Raw genomic sequence first — 25,494 nt, 5'->3', positions numbered from 1 at the left:
CAGCACAGCACAGCACACGGTGGGTGACGCAACAAAACGTGTCCTCTGCATTTAACCCGTCCCCCTTGGTGAGCGGCGGGCAGCCGTGAAAGGCCCCCGGGGGAGCAGTGTGTGGGGACCTCAGTGGCGCCTTGTCAGGTCAGGATTCGAACCCGCAACCCTTCAGTTATGCGTCCTCACCCACCGGACCTCCGCTGCTCCAGCACGTAGGGGTGTGTTTTTGGAGTCCGATATAATACATCATATTCACTGAGGTTCACCAAAGAGAATGTTTAAGCGCCGATAATCTGCCTTTTGGTGCTGGTAGTGGGCGTGGTCGCGTTTGTACCAGGGGTATTAGGAGAATTAGGAGGAATGGAGGAGATGGATGGGTGCGTGACATTTTGACAGGAGGGGGTCTAAACTGTCTAGAATGAGAAGATGGGCGTGTGAGAGCTGTCAATCATGCCTACATGCTCCTCCCACTTTAAACATTCACATTTTTTACGCCATTGTGGGCAGTGGTGGCCTAGCGGTTAAGGAAGCGGCCCCGTGATCAGAAGGTTGCCGGTTCGAATCCCAAGCCGCCAAGGTGCCACCGAGCAAATCACCGTCCCTACATACTGCTCCCCGGGTGCCTGTCATGGCCGCCCACTGCTCACCAAGGCTGAAGGTTTAAAGCAGAGGACACATTTCGATGTGTCACCCTGTGCTGTGACGTGTATCACAATGACAGTCACTTCACTTCATCAGACGTCATTATCCAGAGCGCATCACCACCGGTAGTTACAGTGACTGTCCCGCAATGGTAGTATGTCGGATTTGAACCTGTGACTTTGGGCTCTTCTGTCTTCACAGTCGAGTGTGTTGCCGTCTAGGCTACTTCCACCCCTTTAAAATTTGTCCATAAGAACCTCATAAAAGTTCTGGGCGGGTAGTTCGGCGCCGGCGCCGCAACATGCCATCCATTCTCGCTTCTCTCCGGCTATTTCTGCAAATCTCGAAGACGCGCTCGATACCACATCTGCAGCCCCCCCCCAACACACACACACACACACACACACCATGCACTACCATGCCACAGCACAGTGGGAACCAGGCACTATACGCTCAGTGTACGGAACATCTACATGGTCAGCAGGTCCACTGGAACATCTACATGGTCAGCAGGTCTCTGTGGACCTACAGGAAATACTTCAGAGTGGCTTATTTTATTCTTATTAAGCTTAAACTCCACCTTCTTTCTTTATTTTTTTGGCGTCCATCAATCTGCCCTTAGTCTGCAGATGGAGTGAAGGGGGAAAGTCACGCCGATCTGCCTGATGAAGAGGGACGCCAGACCCCCCCTGCGCCGGACACTCCGCTCCGTAGGAAGCGGCGGAATCCGTTCCTGGTTTTGACCCCCCCCCCGCCCGCCTTTACCTCCGCGCTCCCCTCTTCCGTCGCCGGCGCCGCCACTTCTCTCCGCGGTTCTTCTCCTCTCCTCTCCTCTTCTCTCCTCTCCGACCGGACCGGACCGGACCCGAACGGACCCGACGCGTCCTCTCTTTTTCCGCGGCGACGCTCCCGTTCACCGCACCTGCGATGCGCGCCGCGGGGACCGCGGTGGCCGGCGCGCCGGAGCAGGGGACCTGCTGCTGAAGGGAGGAGGGCAGGACTTTACACGCCAATTTTACACACGCACACGGCCACGCGCGCCGCCAAACTTCCGCGGGGAGGTCGCGAGGGACACCATGTCGCCGCACCTGAGAGCCGCGGCGATGCTGGCGTGGGGCTGCGTGCTCGCCACGGGATTTATCCGCGTCGGTGAGTTCTTATCGCCACCACCATCATCACCATCATCACCATCATCACCATCGTTACTATTGTTACTTATTTCTTATGTCGTGGTGCTTTCTACTGTCACCGCAGCCGCCGCCGCTGCTGATCTAGTTGTGCAACTTGGGATGCGCCGCAGGACCGAGTTTCGTGCCGAACTTGCGCCTTTTTCGTTTGTCGCCCTCGGCGGCTCGCGTTAACCCGGAGAGCGCCATTGTTCGGCGATGTCGCGGAGAAAAGGAGCATCGTGCACGCGAGGTCTTCCTCCTCCTCCTCCTCCTCCTCCTCCTCCCCGGTCGCCGCTGATGCTGATGCGGCTTAACCGCGTCGTAAAGGAAGCGGCTCCTGCCCCAACCGAGACCCCCCAACCAAGCGCGCAGAGTCGAATAAAAAAGCGGCGTGGTGTGCGTGTGTGTGTCAAGGTGCGTGTGTAAGTGTGTGCGACGTCACACATCTTGCTCCTACACCTCAGCTTCAGAACATCCAAAAATCCTCCCCGCATCCCAAAAACAACCTTGGCTCACCTTGGTCATCAACGCGTTAAAACGGGCCTTTCTGGCCCTGTGTGGCTTTTTATATTCATTTTAATTTTTATATATATATGTAGAGAGAGAAAGAGAGAGCTAAGAATTTATATATATATATATATATAAAGAGAGAGAGAGAGAGGGAGAGAGAGAGAGAGCTAAGAATTTATATATATATATATATATATATATATATATATAGAGAGAGAGAGAGAGAGAGCTAAGAATTTATATTTGCATTTGAACATTTTGGAGATAAGACCCCCCCAGATGTTTGAAGTCAGGGACTAAGATCGCGTGTGTTCATTTGTGTCTTGGATAACGGAGGCTCCTGTCAATAAAAAGTCTGTGTAACTGTATGTACTCCCGGTGAAGTGTGTGTGTGTGTGTGTGTGTGTGTGTGTGTGCGAGTGAGAGAGAAAGAGTGAGAGAGAGAGAGAGAGAGAGAGAGAGAGAGTACGCCATTGTTATCCACTAGTTCCTAACATGGCTACCATGGAGCACAGCTGGAGTGCGCCGGTGACAATCGTCCCCACAACGTTTGTGTCGGCGTTTCACGCCTCATTTCCGTCGTGCTCGTTCCCCGGCGGCCGGCCGCGCTGGACAGGAGGCGAACTTGTCCGGAGTTGCGTAGCCGCCGCCGCTCCAGGACGCCCGGCAGACATGGGGTGATGAATTAAGCGTGCTCCTCCGCTGCATTAATTAGTGAATAATTATGAATAAATTAAGATAAAATAAACAGCCGCGCCCCAGGGACGCCGCATCTCAGGCCGAGCAAATAGCGGCGCGGTGATATTTACACGCCGGTTCCGTGTGTACATTTAAATCGGGCCATTTTGGATGGATTGCGGGGCCTTCAGCTCCTCCTTCCTTCCCTCCGTTTCCACGTCCACCTTCGTACACGGTGACCGGCCGGAGGATCATTCCGCCGAGGTGGCCTTCCGGAGTGTTCCTTTTGCCAGGATGGGCTGGTCCGAGGTCACGCGTGCCTCCGCGGCCTGAAAGGAAACGGCTGACTTGGCGCTTGTCGGTATCAAAGCCTGCTTGTCCCCCCCCCCCACCCCACCGCCACCGTAATTCAGTCAAGAAAATAAAGGCGGCGCTGCCGGTTCGTATTAGTGCGAATGGAGGGAGCCGACGAACCCGCTTCCTGTCGCGGCGGAGATCAGAAAGGGGCCAACAACAGAGAATTTCCGTTCGGGTGGAAGACCGGGTGTGACAGGGCATGTGTGTGTGTGTGTGTGTGTGTGTGTGTAAGTGTGTGCATTTCTGAGCAGGTGGGGACAGTGTTCGTGCAAGGTCCGCCGCGGTGATGGATAACGCGTTCCTCTTGGCCACGTTTCGCAGAAATATTTCCTTCTGGCTACTGAGAGGGCAAAAATCTGCCGGTGTTACACACATGACATATTTTCACATTTAACATTGCAGAAAAACAACAAAACTGTCACGATATATGCAAATATAAATATTAGAACACTTTAAACCCATTAAATATATAGTGTTCATCAAAAACTAATACAGTTTTTACACACATACTTGAAGGACTTGGTCCCCACAAGGGCTTCATGCAAGCTTCGGCGCACTTTGACCTCTTGACGGGGACATTTCGCGGGAAATTTTTTTTTGTGCTCGGTAACTGTAACGCCCAGAAGGTCTCGCACGAAACGCGCTCGTGGGGGCGTGTCCCGGTGGGTGCAGTAAATCCCTGGAGGAGCGTCGATGTGAACACGCCCGTCCTCCTGAAGATGAAGATAAGCCGCGTCCCGCCGCCTTTTGCCTCCCGGTTGCCGCCGCAATCCGCCGCTTTTGTTGCCCGGGGACAGAGTTTGGGATTTGACACCGTGACTCCCCTCCACACTCGGTCCTCAGACAGAAATCTGTGACTAGTACCGTATTAAAGTCGGAACTACAGGGTGGGCCATTTATATGGATACACCTTAATAAAATGGGAATGGTTGGTGACATTAACGTCCTGTTTGTGGCAAATTAGTATATGTGAGGGGGGCAAACTTTTCAAGATGGGTGGTGACCATAGTGGCCATTTTGAAGTCGGCCATCTTGGATCCAAATTTTGTTTTTTCGATAGGAAGATGGTCATGTGACACATCAAATTTATTGGTAATTTCACAAGAAGAACAATGGTGTGCTTCATGGTGTAACTTTATTCTTTCATGAGTTATTTACAAGCTTCTTACCACTTATAAAATGTGTTCAATGTCACCAACCATTCCCATTTTATTAAGGTGTATCCATATAAATGGCCCACCCTGTACACGGAACAAAGACATGAAACCAGGGTCCGGGGGGCCGGAGGGTTTTGAAGAAAATGGTTTTTGTTTTCAAATCCCACTTAATACCATTGTGTCCCTGAGCAAGACACTTTAACCCTAAATGTCTCCAGGGGGGGACTGTCCCTGTAACTACTGATTGTAAGTCGCTCTGGATAAGGCTGTCTGGTAAACATTGTAAATGTAAATGTAATGCATGGTGTATCTTTCAACGTCCAGGAAGTAGCATTTTTGGTGTCCAAAGTTACTGTAGCGCAGATACAGGACGGAAGTGGCTTGGCGCGTGATTAATGGCGGCGCCCATCCAGGATCAGCACGAACGAAGAAAAGGTAAACAGTGCAAGTCAACAGCGGTCAGCGCTAAATGACGGCAGCGCACGCTTCATTTGGTGACAAATGCGCACGTCCCTCGAAAAAGCTTAATGCGCCTCCTCCTTCCCCGTCGAATGCAAACCGCGGCGGGAACGTCGAGGGGGAGATTAACCTCTGAAGACGACCCGCAATGCCACTAAATCTCTGTCACTGTGCCCTTCTGCTTCGGTCGCGTCGTTCCTGCCGGTCCCGGTGCCGGGTTCGAGGCGCTCGCGGGAACGCCCTTCCAGAGGGAGGCGAGATCGGCTTGTCAGGCCCCCCCGATCTGCGCCGCAGTTGCGGATACGTTCCGTGCCGGGCTCACCCAGCAGTGACCTTGGGAGAAGAGCGGCCCGGCGTATCTCTTGGATCCTCGACGCTTCAACTCGCCGCCTCTGCCAGAGGTCTATCGAAGATCTGGGTCGCGTATTAAAGTGTAGTGATTGTCACATGTGATACACGGCAGCACAGCACACGGTGCACACAGTGAAATTTGTCCTCTGTATTTAACCCATCACCCTGGGTGAGCAGTGGGCGGCCATGACGGGCGCCCGGGGAGCAGTGTGTGGATCCACTTTTGCGGATCAGCAAAACTTCTGATTACGGGGGGGGCGCTTCCTTAACCGCTAGGGCCACCGCTGCGCCAAAAAGTTTGGACACCTACACTTACTTATTAAAGAATATGAAGTGAAGTGATTGTGATACACAGCAGCACAGCACACAGTGAAATGTGTCCTCTGCATTTAACCCATCACCCTGAGTGAGCAGTGGGCGGCCATGACCTTCTGAATACGGGGCCGATTCCTTAACCGCTAGGCCACCCCTGCCCCACTTGTTCTGCTGTCCCCGCGGTGCGGAACATGCGACAATAGACACCCGTGTGTCTCCTCGTCAGTAGTTAATGGCGCTCGCGGTGCTGCAGCCGTTCAAACAGGCCACCAGTCGGTGACAGGCGTGGCTCGTTGTGCTCGTCCTCCGGGGACCCTCCGCGGCCTTCGCGTCTGTGCCGTTGCCACAGGGACGGTATTTGCATGCGAGGTGGCGGCTCGGACGGGTGTCCCCCAAGGACAAAAAACGCGCCTCGCGCACACCGGCGCTGCGTCGGGGCGTTACTTCAGAAGGGGCGGGGCCAGGGCAGCGCGGGGTCGCGCACGTGCACGATTTGCATCAGATTTGCACCGGCGACAGCACGGCTCATTGTCATTTTTCTCCTGTTTTTCTCCCGGGCGCAATTGGAAAAACTTTTTTTTTTTTTGCAGGACGGCTTTGAAATCGTGTCACACCTGTTCCAGCCCGAAATAAAAAAAACAAGAAAACTGCTCGTTCCTGTTTTGACTCTCAAAACCACAATTCGTACGTCTGACATTAACATTGCCGTGTACAGCCGCGTCGCGGCCGGTTCTCTCTCCATTATGCGGCGCCCAGCGTTGAAATAAAAAATTCACCATCAGCATCTCCGTTCAGCACCGCACGAGTTTTTATTAGCTGGATATTTTGGTGTTTTTCGGAAGGCACTTTTTGTTCAGGTTGAAGATCGTTTTTCATTTACGGCATTTACCAGACGCCCTTATCCAGAGCGACTTACAATCAGTAGTTACAGGGACAGTCCCCCCCTGGAGACACTCGGGGTTAAGTGTCTTGCTGAGGGACACAATGGTAGTAAGTGGGATTTGAACCTGGGTCTTCTGGTTCATAGTCGAGTGTGTTACCCACTAGGCTACTAACACCCTTGCTTCCTTGCTTATTATTTTTAATTTTTTTTGTTCACGTTTCCTGTTGCATCAGCAACCGTGTGTTGATAAACCTGATAAACCGTGTGTTGCTGCTGACAGGTCAGTGGTGGCCTAGTGGATAAGGAAGCGGCCCCCGTAATCAGAAGGTTGCCGGTTCGAATCCCAATCCGCCAAGGTGCCACTGAGCAAAGCACCGTCCCCACACACTGCTCCCCGGGCGCCTGTCATGGCCGCCCACTGCTCACCAAGGGTGATGGTTAAAAGCAGAGGACAAATTTCACTGTGTGCACCGTGTGCTGTGCTAGTGTGTATCACATGTGACAATCACTTCACTTTACTTTAAAAGGCCAGCGGAACGTGCCCCATGAACTGGTTCTTACGTAGTGCTTGTAAAGCACGGTGAGATGTGAAGTCGAGGTCAGTGCTTCTCAACCTGGGGTTCTCGACAGAGATCACACGGCGTGCGCGCAATTCTACCTCCGCCGAGGTTTAATTTGCAGAAACGTAAAAGGTGAGAAACGTAAAACGTTGTCACGTTCGTCACATCGCGCAAGTGGATCAGTTTCCGGCCCGCTGGTCACCCCAGGCTGGCCGGCCTGGCTTGTCCTGTTGTTACTATGACGATGATAAATTATGTTTATACACCATTTCGTGTCAAGGTGCGTGGAACGATTGCATCAGAAGTAACCCCAGGCAGGCCGGAGGGCCGAGGGTCGATCCGGAGCCGGGGCCGAAGTGAAAAGCGGCCCACTGACCTTTCCTCATTACGCTGGCGCGTCCCGGCGCTCACGCCCGCGGCAAGCAATTCAACTGAGTCAACACAGGCCGGCGTCTTAGCACGCGCCGCGCCGCGCCACCGGCCGGCCTGTCGGGACTCGATAACGTCCCGCTTGCTGATGCTGCCGGCGAGATTCGGCCCGGGGACGGTCTCAGGTTTCAGACGGGATTAATTATTGGAGGTTTTGTCTGGCTTTTTTTCAGGATGGCTCTGGTTTGTTCTAATGTCACGCTGGCTTTCACCTTTTCAACAAGCACTGATGGTGCAAAACGGCGTTGTGTTGCTGACGCGCTCGGGCTGAGGCGGCAGCAAAAAAAAACATTTTAATTTGGGCACAACATTAGCGGTTCCAAGCTCCGAGCTAAGACAAGCTGTTCTTGGCCAAGAACTTAGGCAGCACTGGGGCTGGCGAAATAGATTTCAGACTTTATGATGGTATAATTAATGATGATGGGCCTGCCAGCATGGGCAGTGGGCAGGGCCTATGGATTTTAATGAAATGGAAAAGTTGAAATCATGGAAATTGCACAGATGACCAGTAGAACCATCCGTTTCTTCTCTTCTACTTTTTCATTCACTCACCACACATAATGTTATTACCAACACAAACAGAACAGTAAACAAAGTTGTACAACTATACCCAGCTTACAGCTTACATTTTGCAATATATATATATATATATATATATATACACACACACACACACACACACACACACACACACACACACACACACACACACACAGAACAGGCCAAAAGTTTGGACACACCTTCTCATTGGGTAGATTCTCACTGAAGGCATCAAAACTATGAATGAACACATGTGGAGTTATGTACTTAACAAAAAGTGGAGACCTGACCTCCACAGTCACCGGACCTGAACCCAATCCAGATGGTTTGGGGTGAGCTGGACCGCAGAGTGAAGGCAAAGGGGCCAACAAGTGCTAAATACCTCTGGGAACTCCTTCAAGACTGCTGGAAAACCATTTCAGGTGTATTTTTATTTAAACAGTACAGGCCAAGAGTTTAAGTGAAGTGAAGTGATTGTCACATGTGATACAAAGCAGCACTGCACACGATGCACACAGTGAAATTTGCCCTCTGCATTTAACCCATCACCCTGAGTGAGCAGTGGGAGCAGTGTGTGGGGACCACTGCCCATGTGTTTGGATACACCAATGTGTGTACAATATTTTATATGTGTATTTTTAAACATTTTAATCTAAAATATGAAGAATGTGGAATGTGAATGATCACCATTTTATAGCCGTTATATTTAAAGTATATAATCGCCTGCACAAAAACAAGATTTTGTCTTCAAAAGGCTGCTTTATCAAAAGTGTTGTCTTGAATGCTGGGTGCTGGGATCTTATATTATATTCAGGTCAACACGGTGGTTTGAATGAATGTCGGGTTTATGCACATTTGTTGAGTCACAGTGTCCTGTATACTGTTAAGAATATTGAATAGGAGTCGATTACAGTGCAACCGAAAGAAGCATGTGAATGAATACTGTAATAGGATGCCGCGTTGCAGAACAGAAGATGTGACTGATGTTCGGTGTGTGTAAAAAAAAAAAAAAAAAAAAATCCACCATACGCCGAGGCATTTCATTATTTGCCAGTTAAATCTTCACCTATTCTCTGTGTGATTTTTAACACCCTCTGTGTTTACTCCGAGCTCGCCGCTCGGAGAGCGCTGTCTGCTTTATTTGCTGAAAGTGTTCAACTTCTGACTGACTGTTGTTCATTAATCTTGAATGAGTTCCAGCATGGAATGCCGCACAGCGCTGAGCGTGGCACGGGGGGGGTGGCGGTGTGTTAACACGCTCGCCGTTATTGACCTTTCTCCACCGGGAACTCAGATTTCTACTCCAGCCATTATTATTAATATTATTATTATTATTTTTTATTATTATTATCTTACTATCTTTCCATAGAGCTCAGAATTAAGCGCCGTGAGGCCATTTGCCACCGAGACGTCGGGTATCGGACCTGGCAGCCGAGAGGGTATTTACTTTCATCTGTACGTCCTCAGAGGGCGCAAAGATGCCACCATCTGAGCCCCGCTTCGCTTTTTTTTTTTTGCCGGAAGGCCGTTTGAACGCCGCGCGACCTTTATTTGGCCGAGAAGGAAGACATTAGAGAACGTGACTCAGAACTCGACGCTCAGAGCATCTATCTCGCCGGCTCACCTGCTTTCGACTGCATGATGTGCCCCTGCACCCCGTCATGAAAGCACCTCGGTAGCTTTTTATTTCCTTTCCTCGCGTTTTTATTTTTTTTTTCCGGCTGCACGCTTCATCACGCTTCAGCTCACCTAGCGTGTACGGCTTTTCTTTCTGGCCACGGCGCAGAGCCATTCGCTCTGAAACCATGCCAAGACGCGGGTTAAGGAGCCTCCGGAGTGAGTTTGTCTCATGATTTGGCAAGATGTTTCCGCCGATAGTAAACCGGATGCTTTAAAGCAACGCAGATGGAGTAGAATGGAACAAGGCAGAAGAAGACGGCGAGCTGTACCGTACTGTTTATCTGCCACAGGAACGCAGACCTCCCAGGAGACTAGTGAAATGGTCAATAACGGGGTTTAAACGTTGCAAGCTTGACTTTGCATGGTTGTCATTGAATAAGCCAAAAAAAAAAAAAAAAAACTACCCATGTAATCTAACCAGATCTGAGGGACCGTTTTAGAGGGGAAAAAAACCTGAATTTAACAGTTACATCACATTAATTAATTTCCCAATACATTTAGGGTGGTAGTAGCCTAGTGGGTAACACACTCGCCTATGAACCAGAAGACCCAGGTTCAAACCCCACTTCCTACCATCGTGTCCCTTAGCAAGACACTTAACCCTGAGTCTGTCCAGGGGGGACTGTCCCTGCAACTACTGACTGTAAGTCGCTCTGGATAAGGGCGTGTGATAAATGCTGTGAATGTGCTTGTGTTAACTGAATGACTCAGGATCAGGTCGGGTTATTGGTTTCTATCCGGGCCTCCGGTGAGCCATTTTTACAGTAGAGGAGTTCACCCAGGAGTTCTGACTCACGTTGTTACCGCGAAGCTGAAACCTGGGGACGATGACGATTAACTTGGTTAATTTTGGTTAATCGGCCACCCAGGTAATAAGGGCTACGATGCATTGGTGGGCGCTGATCTCTACCGGTCACTAGTCGCTTGGTGAACCGCAGGGGCATCTGTTGAGTTTTATTTGAATGCCGGGAGCCCGAACGTCATCTCTGATGGTGTTGTTAATTGTGCTTTTTAATTTTGAATTGGTGGTAGTAGCCTAGTGGGTAACACACTCGCCTGTGAACCATAAGACCCAGGTTCAAACCCCACTTCCTACCATTGTGCCCCTGAGCAAGACACTTAACCTTAAGTGTCTCCAGGGGGACTGTCCCTGTAAATACTGATTGTAAGTCACTCTGGATAAGGCCGTCTGATAAATGCTGTAAATGTAAATGAATATAATAATCAGGGGAACGAGCAGTGAGGTCTAATGAAAGACATTTATAGGAGGCAGCTCACACGGCATGGAGTTGTGTTGCCTCCGTGCATCTTTTGAAAAAAACAGACGTATACAGAACGTGACATATGGAGACCGTAATGATTTTAAAAGGTTGTCCTGCCTTGCCAAGAAAAGAGCAGCTTGCAAATTCATTCCCAAGTCCCAGAATCCCTCTTCAGATTTGAAGTCAGGATTTGTCCCTAACAAAAGGATGAAGATGAAAATGTGAGACAAGTTACATGTACCAAATGAGGAGAGTTAAAAAAAAAACCCCAAAATAACAACAACGCTGCCTCCTCCGTTGGTTAACTGGCGTGAGATCCCCTAAAGGGCCTTTCTTTTTCCGGCTCTGCGCGCTCCGGCTTTCCTTTAACAAGCGCGCGCTACCTTTCAGTTTCTATTGCCTCAATAATCAATGGCGCACATTAGCTCTCCTCATGCATTAGGGCCAGAGAGGACGGAGGGGAACAGAGCGGAGTTTTCCAGATGCAGTTCATCTCCCGCGTCACGCTGGCCCGCTTTTTATTCACACCTAGGCACCTTCCGTACTGCTCGTCGTTTCAGAGATGTAAACCAATCGAAAAGATAAAATGGAGGAATTTTGAACATGCAGAAATTCGATTCAGTTGACAATCAAAAGGAAAATGTAAATATATTCACACAAAAAATGTGTGACTGTACAAATAGGCCTATTGTGTGTGTTTCTCTGTGTGTGTGTCCTTGTGATGGACTGGTGCACCGGACAAATTGTGACAATTATGATTAGTAGTACTATAGTTTCATCTTTTTAATAGGCTTCATTAAAAGGCTGTGGTTGCCTAGCAACATAAAATCATCTCTTGATGCATTAATACGTGTAGATGTGGTCATAAATGTATTCACTGTGCAGAAATAAAATATATATATAATAGTAAAGAACTACACTGTACTGAAACTGCACTGAGGCACCTTTACGACAATCACATGGGTCCTGACTCATGAAATTATTAATATGACTACTACATTTTAAAATTATTTAACAAAAGGTAAATGACTTGAGCACACAGAAGGTGATTGGTGTCAATAAATATTAAATAATGTTCAGAATGTACTTTGTCATCCATGTATTGTATAACAAATATGGCCTTTTTTATGTGGAATTGTGATATTGTCACGGAGAACAGAATTGCAGTGGTTGGCGGAAGAGGACCCGTAATCAGAAGGTTGAACCAAATCCCGAACCTCCAAGGTGCCGCCGAGGTGCCACTGAGCAAGGCACCGTCCCCACACACTGCTGCCCACTGCTCACCAGGTGTGACGGTTAAAAGCAGAGGACACATTTCGTTGTGTCACCGCGTGCTGTGCTTGCTGTGTTCCACTTGCTTCTGTGGACATTCGCAGACACTCATCTTCAGTAGACGTACGTCTGTGTCTTTAGCGTTCAACCTAAATTTCTCTGACGGTAACCAGCAAATTTCACCACGGCTGTGTTTAAACCCTTTCCGCCGCACTTGACACGCCGAATCTGCCATTAAGCAGTAATGGCCGGCCCCCGTGCACAATTAGCCGTCCTCGTTTTGAGAGCGCTAGAACAAAGGTGATCCCCGTGAGCCGGAGTCATCGGCCGTGACACGCGAGAGGGCTGGCGATGCGCTTGTGGCTCCGGGCTGCTCCCTTGACCAGGGAAGCCGTGGCCTGTCGCTCCTCATCACCGTCCGTCCAGCCACTAATGGCATTTCCAAATTGCGGGCTGGGCCTGGGACAAAGGCGGGTTCGGAATAGGGCGAACGGGAGAGGTTCTCGCCATTAGCTGGCTTTGTTTGTGCCCGCGAGGCGTAAAGTAAGTATGGCCGCAGACATACAGCACAATATGGGGCAGGAGCGGTAATGGGACCGGGCACTTGAAGCTCGGCTCCTGGCTGTATCAGCTGTATCAGGGTCTAGACTGAAGCAATAAGAAGAAAAGAAGTCCATAATGCCGGTGCACAGGCACTGTCTGCAGATCGTCTGCTCCGATTAAGGACGGAAACTTTAACCAGGCTCCTTCTTTCCCAGCTAGCCATCGATTTATAGACCATTTTCATCAAGAAATCCATCTTATTATCAAATTAACAGGTGGTTTATTTATAAAAAAATGTATTCAGGGAGTATACAGGTCGGTAGTGATGATAGTGGGGTTAGTATTGATTTAGGGGCTGTGGTGGCCTAGCGGTTAAGGAGGTTGCCGGTTCGAATCCCGACCCGTCAGCGTGCCACAAACTGCTCCCCGGGCGCCTGTCATGGCCGCCCACTGCTCACTCAGGGTGATGGGTTAAATGCAGAGGATAAATTTCACTGTGTGCACCGTGTGCTGGGTATCACAAGTGACAATCACTTCACTATGTATGTATTAATTTTATTTTTTTGATAAAGTGCACTTTTTAGTGACTTTTTTTTTTTCATGGAGACTGAAGAGTGTAAAAGTAGCTTGATTGAATTTTATTGACTAATTTGAAGTTCAAAGGAAAACGTGGCCCGTTTGATGTCAAGCTGGCATTATGCAGACCCTCCGCCACCGTGGTCCACGGGCCGCCATTGTACTCTCTCAAGTGGCGTAATTTACAGAACATGTCGCACCCACGGCTAATTGGATTAAAAGATGAGCCCAACTTGGTGGAGTTGACTCGGTGCTGTGCTTAGTCATTAGCGGATGTGCATATTAAGACTTATTTTCACGGCGTGCGGTGATGGATTGTAATGGATTGTTAAATTATACACCGAGTGGGGTCCCTGGCACCCCCCCCCTGGCGAAGTGTGTGTACAAATTACCACAGTGGGTCTCGGAGCGGAGTAGGACACGCTTTGTTCTTTTGCTATTTACGTCATCACACTGCAACCTGTGACCAATGCACCAGAACACACCAAATAATAGACTAGCATGTGCTGAATTGTGGGTTATGAATGATACATTCCGAGCATATCACTTCAGTGGCAAATTAATCCACCAAATGGGACTTTGTTGTTCATGTTGCTAGGCAACATAGACTCCCTTTCGCTCCATCTTTCCGTATATATGATGCATTATTTGTTGGAGGAACTGTGTCTGTGCTTATAATGACTTATTTAAATAGAAAGTTATTTAATATTTACTTTCACGCTACGAAAATGCTGTAATGCCTGTTCCTTTGGAGATTTTTTTTCATTTTTTAAAATGTTAATAGTAATAGAGTAATGCAGAATGGGAAGATACGCATCTGCGGGTTTAAACCTGCAGTACGACCAACTCCAGGGAAATGCGGCTGCCAAAAACATCACCGGAAAACAAAGGAGGAACATTTTGTGCCGTAACTCCGATAAGCAGCGTCTGAAGAGTTATCTGCAGACGCTGGAGAACACACTGTCATTCAACGACAAGCCACGAGATCAAATGGCACCAAGATCCACCTTGGCAGCAGTCACTTCCCTGCCAGGAATGCAGACTTTGTGGATCTCGACAAGCGACAGCACTGAACACTTAACAACTTTGCATTGCAAATTTCCGACTGAAGTGATGGACCACCCCATATGTGTTCATTACACCCCGATCCCAAACGAAAAAGAATCTGGAAACACATCCAAGATATTGAATACATCACAGACGATATCTCAAGAACAATTTGAGTTCATTTTCGGTAATATTAGAATTTGAATTCTAATATTTTTTTGGTGTAAAAGGGCAAGGTCACTATGACCTTGTCAAATTATTTCAAATATGAATAAAGTGCCACAAAATGGTTCTTGAGAGCCCTCAAGCTCACGAAAATGTCTCTAATTTGCAACAATAAGATTTTGGGACTTTTGGAAAGATTATCTGATCACACTTTGGGGCCAAAGGCCATATTTGCACTATTGGGAATGTCTTCAAATTTGGTAGAAATATCGACTCAAAGACTGATTAGAGTTTGATGAACAAGGGTCAAGGTCACTCTGAGCTCATATGATTTTCTTCGGCTCTGAACAGTAGATGGACCCTGATTTTGAAAAGTTGAGAACTCTTTGCATGTTATTGAATTTCTGTTCAAGAACAATAAAATGTTCTCTAATTTCATACATTATGGGTAACCCTTCCCATGACTATGCCACAATTGAAATGAAAGTGAAGTGATTGTCATTGTGATGCAGTGCGGCACAGCACACGATGACACAACGAAATGTGTCCTCTGCATTTTAACCATCATCCTTATTAAGCAGTGGGCAGTCATGAAAGGCTTTTTTTTCAGCTAGGCCTCCACTGCCCCACCAATTGCACCCTTGAATGGACTGAAGTAGGACTTTAGGTCATTTTTCTCATGCACGTGTAGATGTTTGTGATTTTCCGTTATTATATGTGCTCGACAAGTAATAAACTCTGGAGGTAGTGAGTGTTTTACAATCTTTGGATTCTTGGAGCTTCCAGGCAAAGAACTGCAGAACAATAGACCACAACAGTGACTCAGTCCAATTTTTTTACTGCTCTGAGTCACGGCTAACAGGAGATCGGATTTACGGTTCAGTGTTTATCCATCTCCGCCGTCAGCTGGAGTGGGAAGGCGCGGCCCGTTTTAGGGCCGAAGGAGGAATGGATGAACCTCGGCAGGCCCAGTTCGGCATAATCCTGGATTCTGATCCGCGCTCCGGTTTCTAGGGTCACCGAGGGATCTTAAGCTGTATATTGTGTGCACTTGTGCAAAGCAATATGGTTATACCTTTTGCCACCGGTGTCAAATCACATACGCCTCAGTATGACAAGGTGTGTCACGGCCACAGCTCCTGGGCAGGCGAGGCCAGGCGATGTCTCCTATCAACAGTTCCTCATTGGTCCTTGCTTGGATGCCTGTCTGCGCCCATGTCCTTAGGGACCAGCCCTAGTCGGACTGGTTTAATTTTAAACCCCCCTGTAATACCCCCGATAGCTGGAACACGTCTTGTCATTTCAGCCGTGGTCTTCAGCCCGTCTCCGGAGCTTTCTCTTCCGCCGTCGTCCGACCTGACTGGGCTGCCTGCATTTCAAGATGTTTTTCAAATGTGGTACCACGTACCACGGTCAACCCCATGCATTCTGTCCCATCTGTCTCAATATGGTGGCTAGATAGGATCCTCGCGGGCGCACATGTATTTTTTCCGAACGCGCCAGCACTGTTGGCTCCATGTTAGTGACGTGGCACCGTGCTTTCTTTTCTTTCTCCCCTGCATTCCTCCAGTCTGTTGTTTTTTTTTTAGCATTTGGCTCTTTCAGAACACGCTCTAGCACGTAAATGTGCCGAATGATCTCATAAAAGCGGGGCTTGATGTGGACTTCAGCTCCAGCTTTAGCATTAGCTCTCTGTTGCCACGATGGCAGTAATTAGGCCCGGGATTTAATGAGATTTTTCTTTACAGCTTTGTTGCCCTGTGTTTATTTCTGTTAGTGGATCTGTGAGATAATTGGTGAGGGATGGAAGTGTGTGCACTTGACGTGGTATTACATGCAAGCGGTTGTCACCATCACACAGCATGCAACACGCCGTCAGAAGGTACCAAATAGCACAAAACTGTTGATTTAAATCTAAATCTGATGCTTGTAATGATCTGAGATTTTTCAGCTTGGTTGCGTGGTGCAACCAAGCTAGATTTTCTGTCGAGCCCTGACCAGAAGATTTCTGTAATGATTATAAATAATACATTTGCTGGACGCGCTGATACAGACATCACGGAGGTTTCTTCATCACCAAAACGTGGACAGTTGTAATGAGGAACGCTGCTAATAATGTTGCTCCATTGTGGAAACTCTCGACCCACAGCCAGATGTGCTGATAAACGGCTCCCCCGCCTCCCGCCCTCGGTGCAGTCCTGGTGAGTCCCCGGTGTGGGGCTATCTCTTACCATCTTTAATTTAAAAATGTAGTGGGAGCGCTCTCTGGGAAGATGGGTATCAAGGCTGTACGTCTGTCATGTCTCGACATGCATGTTGCTCGCCATTGTTTAATAGCCTTTCTTCTCTGACGCTTCTTTCTTTCTGTCACTGATACCCTCTTTTGTCATCTCAGTATGCCCCGGCTGAAAGGTTTTTAAGGACAATTGTAGTTTGTTGGAAGTTGGGCTGTCAATTGATCAAGGAGTGTTAACTAATTATGAATTATTAACACTGAAGCTTGCTATGATGTATGTGGTAAAGAGGCTCAGACAGGGTGTGACGTGGAGATGATCTGGGTTTTTTTTTTAAAGAATAAAATACCCTGCAGACAGTAAATACATATTTTGTTCTCCTCAATAATTCGGTGAGGCATTTTTTAAAATTTACTCATCTGGATCAGCTCAAAAACTCATAGGTCAGACCCCACAGAGGAAGTAAACAAAACGCAGCCGTGGAAATGGCATGAATTGATTCAGCGTTACATATTTTTAAATGAATTGCAAACATTGGTGCATTGCTAAAATTAATAGGATTTTGCGGCAACTGCGTCAGCACTATCTGAGGTTTTGTCCGTTGTCCTCCGTCATGCCTGACTGTAAGCCCTGTCCCCAGGTGACGTGACAACATTTGCCTCCTAACTGGCGGAGATAGAATACCATTTGTTTTGAGAGGAGAGACAAGAATCAATAGTATTTTCATTACAGTTATGTTTTCATACTTCACAAGAGAGCGCAGCACGCAGCGGTGATAAATGATACATTAACGCTCCGCCTGCACCTCCTCCTGCCTTGCCTCCCCATCCCGTCACTTGTCTGATCGTGGACGGAAAGATGGGCTTTGGCCAGAGGGACGTAAACCGCCTCAGAGGTACGTACCAAGCCAACAGCTGTCCAAACATTTCCAAAGTTCGGAGATATTTGTACTGCACGACTGAGGATGGACTTATCTAAAGCTCCTCTGCACTGACGCTTTTGCAGTATTTCAACATTTCCTGGTCTGCCTGGTCTACATCAACACTGCAGATGCTGGGTGGATGCACATTTCCTTTTACTTCATGTGTTTAGAGTTTTGCAGTAGAAAATGTCTGTAATTCAATTAAATGGAGAATAATTCACCATTGATTTTTTTTTTATATATATATATATGGCTTGAGAAATGTGCAGAACTGTGCCATCATGCCATCTACAGAACCCTTTCCCTCCTTGTTCTGATGAGCATGGAGGGGCTTAGCTGTATGAGATGGGTCTGGAAGAGCGAGAGCGATATCGGAACGCGAAATCGAAATGTGCTTGACTTAGGCGAGTAGGACTTCTTGGAATTTCGGGAGGCTCTTATATCTCGGTGCGCTTTTGGTCATGTGATGCAAAACCTGTTGCTTATTGGTCCTTGGAACATAAAGGGACCACGGGGGACCATAGGGACCATAGCTGGAGTATGTTAATCTCGAAGTGATGGTTAACCAGTAGTAAAGCTCCTTGCAGATCCTGTGTTGACTGATTCAGATTAAAGCAAACTGCAGATTGTCATTAACTTGTATTAGCAGTCATATTGACCTTTGTGTGTAAAGCATTAGGCGCCATTCACAGTCGCCCGTGCACCTTGTCATTTACAAACACAGCGGCGCCTACGCCTTCGGGTGCCTCGTGCTCGGAGGTGACATGCGTCTTGGCAGAGTTTGAATGGCGGGCTTATCTGCCTCACCGACTCACACTGCACACTAACCGCCACGCACAGGGCTGGAATCCACGGCTGCCGCCAAAAAAACTCCGGCCGTGGGTTAAAAATCCTTTTTAAATAACCTTTGCACCAACAGTGGGGCTCTTTATTACATCTCTGTAATAAATATGTCTTTTCCACTTCGTCATCGAGAGTGCATTGTAGAGCGATGATGAAACCACTTTCCCCCCCCTTACAGCTGTCTATGAATCGCTCCTTTCAATGCACAATCCCCATGAGGGCCCATGTGTTAATTAACTTTTTAATCCTCTTATATTTGCATTTAGCACGTCCTAACAAACTACCCATGCAACCATGAATAGCTTGGAAACGCCAGCACATTAGCGTCTTGCCGTTTTTAGCAGCTTGATGGCAATCCGGCGGCGATCGCCGCGAAGATCTTTTTTTTCCCTTTAGAGTCCTGGCGCTCATCGAAAGCGATAAACAGAGATTTTGGATGACTTCATGAATGGAAAGCCCGCGTCCGGGCCTCAGATGGCTGTCGCGGGCGGGACGGGGTGCTTCTTTGATGCCGAATGCAGAGAAAGGGCCAAGTCATGTGCGAAACAAAAATGCGGATTTGTTCTGGCCCACTTCCGAGCAGATTTATGATTGCTGTTTGTTTATTTTGCACTTGGGTCGCTCCCTTAGGTTCATCTTATCATCACTTCCACAGAGAATATTTGACTCCGCCTCCTTTTTTTTTTTTTTTCCTGATAGGACCAAAGTTGTGCATTTTCTGTTTTTATTGCTTTCATCAGTTATTCATGTCCCCTTATTGTGTTGATTTATTTCCCCCTGGGTGGAGGTATGCCCACATCTACAAGAATCTGGGCTCTTTTTTACAGATTTTGGGGGGCATATTGCAGCTGCAATGCCTGTATCGTACCATCAGCTCCGAGACGCCTTTCATTTTTGGACCTTATTTTCTTATTCAAAGATAAGCATCCCCCTGGGCGAAATTAGATGAAATTAGTTCTTTATGTGGGGGGCTTTAAAGGCAGCTTTGTCACCGGGTGTGACGCTCTGACGGAAACAAAGCGAAGATGGACCCTGTCGAAATTCGGTTTTAGCGGGAAGACGGCGCACATTCAGGCTCCAGACGCTTATTATGTGCATGCGTAATGTAATATCTGATCAAACCGAGAGACGACCTGTGCTTGTAAAATAAAAAAGGAAAAAAAAAATCCTCTTTGTATGCAAACCAGAGCGGCGCCTTGATTTATGTGAAATATTCCCATACTGAGGGCCCCGCCATGCCTTTGAAATCAAGGGGCCGCTGTTTATCAGGCATAGTTTTCCCAATCAACCCTCGCCAAATATAACATCATTTCATCCCCGGATGGCCGCGTCACCGTCCCCGCCTGTACAGGTGCGTGTCTTGGCGGGGAATGGGGGGGGGTTTCGTCACCTCGGACCATTCCGGGAGCGCCCGGAATGATCTGCTCCCGAGGCATGGAGCTGTGAGATAAAACCAATCCTGAAGGGGAAATGATTCCGCTTCTAATCAGATTCATTTACGCGTCCCGCCGAGCAAGATTGATGTCTTATCTGGAGCCAAGGATTTCAATTCTCTATGCTGTGACACAGATAAACAATCAGTTTCCTGTCTCTGGAGCATTTTAATTGTGTGTGTGTTTTTTTTTTTGGCCTGTGTGTGTGTGTGAGTGTGTGTGTGTGTACGTAATGAGCACCCAGACAGTTTGAGGAAGTCTTGAATCAAAAGCTTCTCATAAGTTGTTTCTTTTTTGTGGCTGACCAGCAATGTGGTAGTAGCCTAGTGGGTAACATACTCGTCTATGAACCAGAAGACCCAGGTTCAAACACCACATAGAGTGGCGGCCTAGCGGTTAAGGTTGCCGGTTCGAATCCCGATCCGCCAAGGTGCCACTGAGGTGACACTGAGCAAAGCACCGTCCCCGCACACTGCTCCCCGGGCACCTGTCATGGCTGCCCGCTGCGCACTCAGGATGGTGGGATAAATGCAGAGGACACATTTCACTGTGTGCACCGTGTGCTGTGCTGCTGTGTATCACATGTGACAATCACTTCACTTGCATTTTTACTACCACTGTGTCCCTGAGCAAGACACTTAACCCTCCAGGGGGGGACTGTCCCTGCAACTACTGGTTGTGGATAAGGGCGTCTGGTAAATGCTGCAAATGTAAATGTAAACTGAAAGGAAGGCCGCGTCAATGTGGCCCTGCCGCTAACACGCTTGCAGCCGTTATTACCACCTCCTCGCGGGGAGCACGGGTCTCCATTTTGGGGAAGAAAAGGTGCGCCTCACTGCCGACGCGAATGAGACGAGCTGCAGTTTACAATTAGACAAATCACGCCAGTGCTAATTGCTCGTACGCGGTGTCTGACGTCGGTGCTACCTTGTTAGCGCGCGGCCCTATGCAAATGCCTGGAAGTGCCCTGCAAACACAGATAAGATTGATTTCCCCCGGCCCCCCTCCTCTCTCCGCGCGCTCTTCGCTTCTTGCAATTTAAGGCTCCGTCTTATCTCGGGCTGGACGAGCCTTTCAGGCCGAGTTTAAAGATGGCTGTCAAGATAGCGCTAATTGTTTAAAAAATGTCCGCCGCTCCAGCCAGATTCCGCGCGGAAGCCCGGGCCTTCCCGCGCTCGCAAGCGCGGCCTCTCGTCCTTTCATCCGCCGTTCTCTCCAGGGCGCATTTTTATAAAAAACCGGGAACGCAAACGGGATTTACGGGGTGGCGGCGGTCTGCTGGAAATAAGCCAATCGCGGCGGAGCGAAGGTATAAACCATCCGCCTTGGCTCCGTTACATCCAGAACAGTCACTTCAGTCAGTTCTTCCTGTGGGAAGAAAATCTTGTTTTTTTTCCCAAATTCCAAATCACGGGCCGAGCTGTGACAAACGACCGCACCAGCGAGGGCAGTGGTGGCCTAGCGGTTAAGGAAGCGGCCCCGTAATCAGAAGGTTCGAATCCCGACTCGCCAAGGTACCACTGAGGTTCCACCGAGCAAAGCACCGTCCCCACACACTGCTCCCCGGGCGCCGGTCATGGCTGCCCACTGCTCACTCAGGGTGATGGGTTAAATGCAGAGGACAAATTTCACTGTGTGCACCGTGTGCTGTGCTGCTGTGTATCACAAGTGACAATCACGTCACTTTCTTCTTTCTTATATATAAAACCCCAAAGACGGCAAACGGTCTACTGAGACGCGGAGGGCTGATTAAAGCGCAATTGTGAAAAACTGGGCGTGCCAGAGGAAACGTGCGACACAAATAAACTTATTCCTGTGGCGGAGAGCGCACCGGGGGCGCGGGAGCGCGCTAAGCGCGTTAAACGGAGGAACGGAACGACGCCGCGGCCACCTCTGGCATTCATCAAAGATGCATGAGCGAAGATTTAGGCCGGAGCCGTGCCGAGAACTTCCTACTTTGTCAGTCCGCACACGTCTGGCCGCTTCGCTCCGCCACCCTGTACTTAACCGCCATCCTGGCGGGAAAAAAAAAAAAAAAAAAAAATGCATATTTCTTCCGTCCGGAAAAAAAAAGGACCCACTGGAACATTTTCCCCTAAGGTTTCGCCTTAAAGTTAAAATGTACGTTTCCTTTCATGGCTCTAATCTACCTGCTGCCGGGAAGCGCAATTAACCGCAGCCGGCGCGGCCGCTCAGGGTGGGAACGATAAGAACGGTCGATCCGAGCCCCCCCGTTATTGACAACATTGGCAGCGTTTCTGGCAATTCCGAAAAAATTCGGTAGAGATTGTTAATTAGCAGGTATTGACCCTGGCGGTCCTTGTAGATTCGTAATGATTTCTTTCTTTCTTTCATTAGTTTTTATCCTGGACGTGGGGGTAATTGACATGTGTTATAAATCGGCACCATTAAATAGTGACCGTTACAGTCAGCTGTGTGTCAACGCCATGCCAGGGTGGTAGTAGCCTAGTGGGTAACACACTCACCTGTGAGCCAGAAGACCCAGGTTCAAACCCAACTTACTACCATTGTGTCCCTGAGCAAGACACTTAACCCTAAGTTGCTCCAGGGGGGGGACTGTCTCTGTAACTACTGATTGTAAGTCGCTCTGGATAAGGGCGTCTGATAAATGCTGTAAATGTAAATGTGCCACCATGTTATAGACCATTATTAATATAATACTACATTACACATTTAATGTATAAAACGCGAATGGCGGTGCAGTGGTTGTGGTGCATGCACATGGAACAGCTGCTTTTAGGGTGGATGTGGCTATGCAGTTTGCATCTGACTACATTATTGATGGTGAAACTGTTCAGAATCACGGTTTAATAAACGCAGGTGGAGGGGGGGGGGGCTGCGCAGGGGCCACTGCTGTTAGCGATTACAACAACTCGTCTCAGGTTTGCAGGATATTTGCTCTGCTGCCTTCTCGCCGCCGCACCACAGACAGATTGCATTTGGAAAAGCGGCGCAAGCCATAAATCTTTGTGCTCACGCGCGCGCGATCCCTCTTCCCGGGCGTGACACGGCCTCCTCGCGCGGCCTTGTTTGCGCGCGTTTTTTTTTTTTTTTTTTTCCCGCCCGGTGTAATTGGACTCAATGGGTAGCGAAAGCATCGTCGTAAATCAGGGCCCAGCATCCCGGCGCCCGGCGGCCCGGGACGCGGCTGCGAAAGCCAAACATTTACCCAGGACCGGCCCGGCGCTGCTGACCTGCTACCAGGAGGCGGGCCTCGGACCGGCCCCCTCGGTGGAGGAGCCCCGAGCCGCTGGAACCGTTTCAAGGCTAAATGCTATTTGGAGCTTCTGAGACTTTTTTTTTGGTTATGAAGATGCTTCCCAGGCTCCTTAACACAGACACAGAATCATCACTCGTTCTTCTTATGATCGTCTATGTGACCAAGGATTCAGATTCTTAATTCCTTTAATCACTGTAATCAACACATGCAAATATATAGATTTAAATGGCAAAATTAAACAGTCAGCTTCATCTATTTTTGAACCGTCACTTTTAATTAACATAATTGCACTTGATGAATCTGTGAACATCAGAAACGCAGTCAAGATAATTGACTGTGAAAAAAAGTGCATTTATTTCCCATTTTTAAAAATTGGCACATCATTTTCCTACAGTTGTAGGACCCAATAATGTCAATAATTTCCCATTAACGTAAAAAAAAAAAAAAAAAAAAAAGATTGTGAAAGAATTTATTGCCTTATTTCTGCAGAGATTATCACGTTATTGTTTATGGCATGCTATTGCTTTATGGGAGTCCAGCATAAACTCCGCTGAGCTCTTTATTCAGTTAATCTGACAAAGTGCTTTTGAGGAAAGACAATTCCTGAAGATAAATCCTCAGATTACTGCTCTGAAGTATCATGGGGCGGGGGGGTGTATCTGATGCGGTCTTATCAAACGCTGGATATTATGAGTACGCAACGAAGGCCCGACGATGTGTACCAAATAGAAGATTACGGAATATTTGCGTATAATTGTGAGCGTTTTCCGCACCACCACAGGAGGCCGTGAATGAAAGGAATTGGCGGGGCGGCTCCGTCGCTGCCGTGTCTTCGGGCAGATGTTCTTCATTTATTCCAGACACTAATCCTCTCGGAAAGGTGCAGGCGGGATGAAGGGGGCAACTGTTTTTAATCAAACATCTGGAATTAGATTAACCTATCCGCCACGCCCAAGAAGGGTGGAGAAGAAAAACTAATGATGTGAAATCCTTAATTACTGTATCAACTATCCACCGGAGAGTTTTGCTTGACAGTTTAATTAATCCACTAACTTGTTCTCGTCATTCCCCCCCCGAAGATGAATTATGGCGACTAAACGATCCCGTATTAAATCATATCGGACTCGGGCAGGAATAATTGTTTCAGCCACAAACACCGAGGCCCGCCTAAGCACACGAAACAATCGCGCCGGTGCCGTGGGACCTGACTGGACGAGGCCTCGAATGGCAATTTCCTGCCTGGAGACAAATGAAACGGATCATTTACATTAGGCCCGGTTTAGAAGTGTAAAATATGAGCCGAAAAAGCCACGCAAACTTTTAGGAGAATGAGTGATATGTTTTAGAGGTAGCTAAATGAAATGTTGTATAGAAGTCTAGGGTAAGCCTTCATTTTGATACGAGTGCAATTTTTAACTACAAAACCTGATCTGCTGAGCGCAATGCGCGGTTGTTAAATGCACGCAGCCTTTTCCCTTGGTTGAGTGTTGAGAGAATTGTACTAGGCGGTAAACTGGGACACTGCCGTAGGACGAGCCGGTTCACCGTGTTTTAAAATGAATGGCGGTGCCGTTTGAAGGAATACAGTGCAAGATGGGGGGATAAAAAAAAAAAACAAAAAAACGCACTTCCATTTATAGTAGAAAAATAGAGCCTGCGATATCGAGTTCAGCCGCTCCCGCTGGGGGAAGCGCTCTCCCCTGGAGATTTTGATGCACTGGAGCCGGTGATGCACCAGCGAGGAGCTGTTCTGGTATTAGGCACAGGTTGCTGCGCTTTATTAAAATCCAACCACGCCGCAATCTGGCGACGGCTACAACTCTTAACTGGGTTAACAGGAAATGGTGGCGCAGGAAGTGGTGGGGACAGGAAAATATCCCCCAAAATAGGCCCCTTCTCTGCCACTTTCTGCATATTCACGTTATACAAACATGAAGGGCACTATTTTTGAACTGGTGCTAATCGCAGCACTACATGCTAAGCTTGATGCGTTTAAACCCAGTCCTGTCAACACATCACATGCACAAGACTGTATATCTTTTTTTTAAATCTACTTATTTATGTAAATCCTGTGGCCCGCAGTTAGCGTTATAAGTACTTATTTTATGAAAAAAAACATCACAACCATTAAACATGTAAGCAAAGTTGTGTTGAATATGCTTAGAAATACATATATTTTAGTAAAAATGCAGGGGATGCATAATTTTATCCTTACATAAATTACATAAAGTT

The 25,494-nt window shown here is 48.1% G+C and overlaps 1 protein-coding gene across 5 annotated transcripts in view; it reads left to right on the top strand.

Annotated features, from left to right (window-relative positions):
- The first annotated feature begins 1,079 nt into the window (after positions 1–1,079).
- unc5a (unc-5 netrin receptor A) overlaps positions 1,080–25,494 on the top strand; it is a 113,713-nt gene continuing 89,298 nt past the window's right edge. For 4 of the 5 annotated variants that reach the window (XM_028959576.1, XM_028959574.1, XM_028959575.1 and 1 more), the window contains exon 1: positions 1,080–1,785. In XM_028959576.1, coding sequence (XP_028815409.1) covers positions 1,713–1,785 — 73 coding nt within the window. In that variant the 5' untranslated portion in view covers positions 1,080–1,712. The remainder of the gene's footprint in view (positions 1,786–25,494) is intronic. The other variant, XM_028959577.1, reaches the window with a different exon arrangement.

The sequence above is a fragment of the Denticeps clupeoides genome, chromosome 18 (genome assembly GCF_900700375.1).
Source record: "Denticeps clupeoides chromosome 18, fDenClu1.1, whole genome shotgun sequence".
NCBI classification, from domain to species: Eukaryota; Metazoa; Chordata; class Actinopteri; order Clupeiformes; family Denticipitidae; genus Denticeps; species Denticeps clupeoides.
The sequence above is the reverse complement of the archived record's forward strand: the minus strand, read 5'-3'. Positions and strand labels throughout refer to the sequence as shown.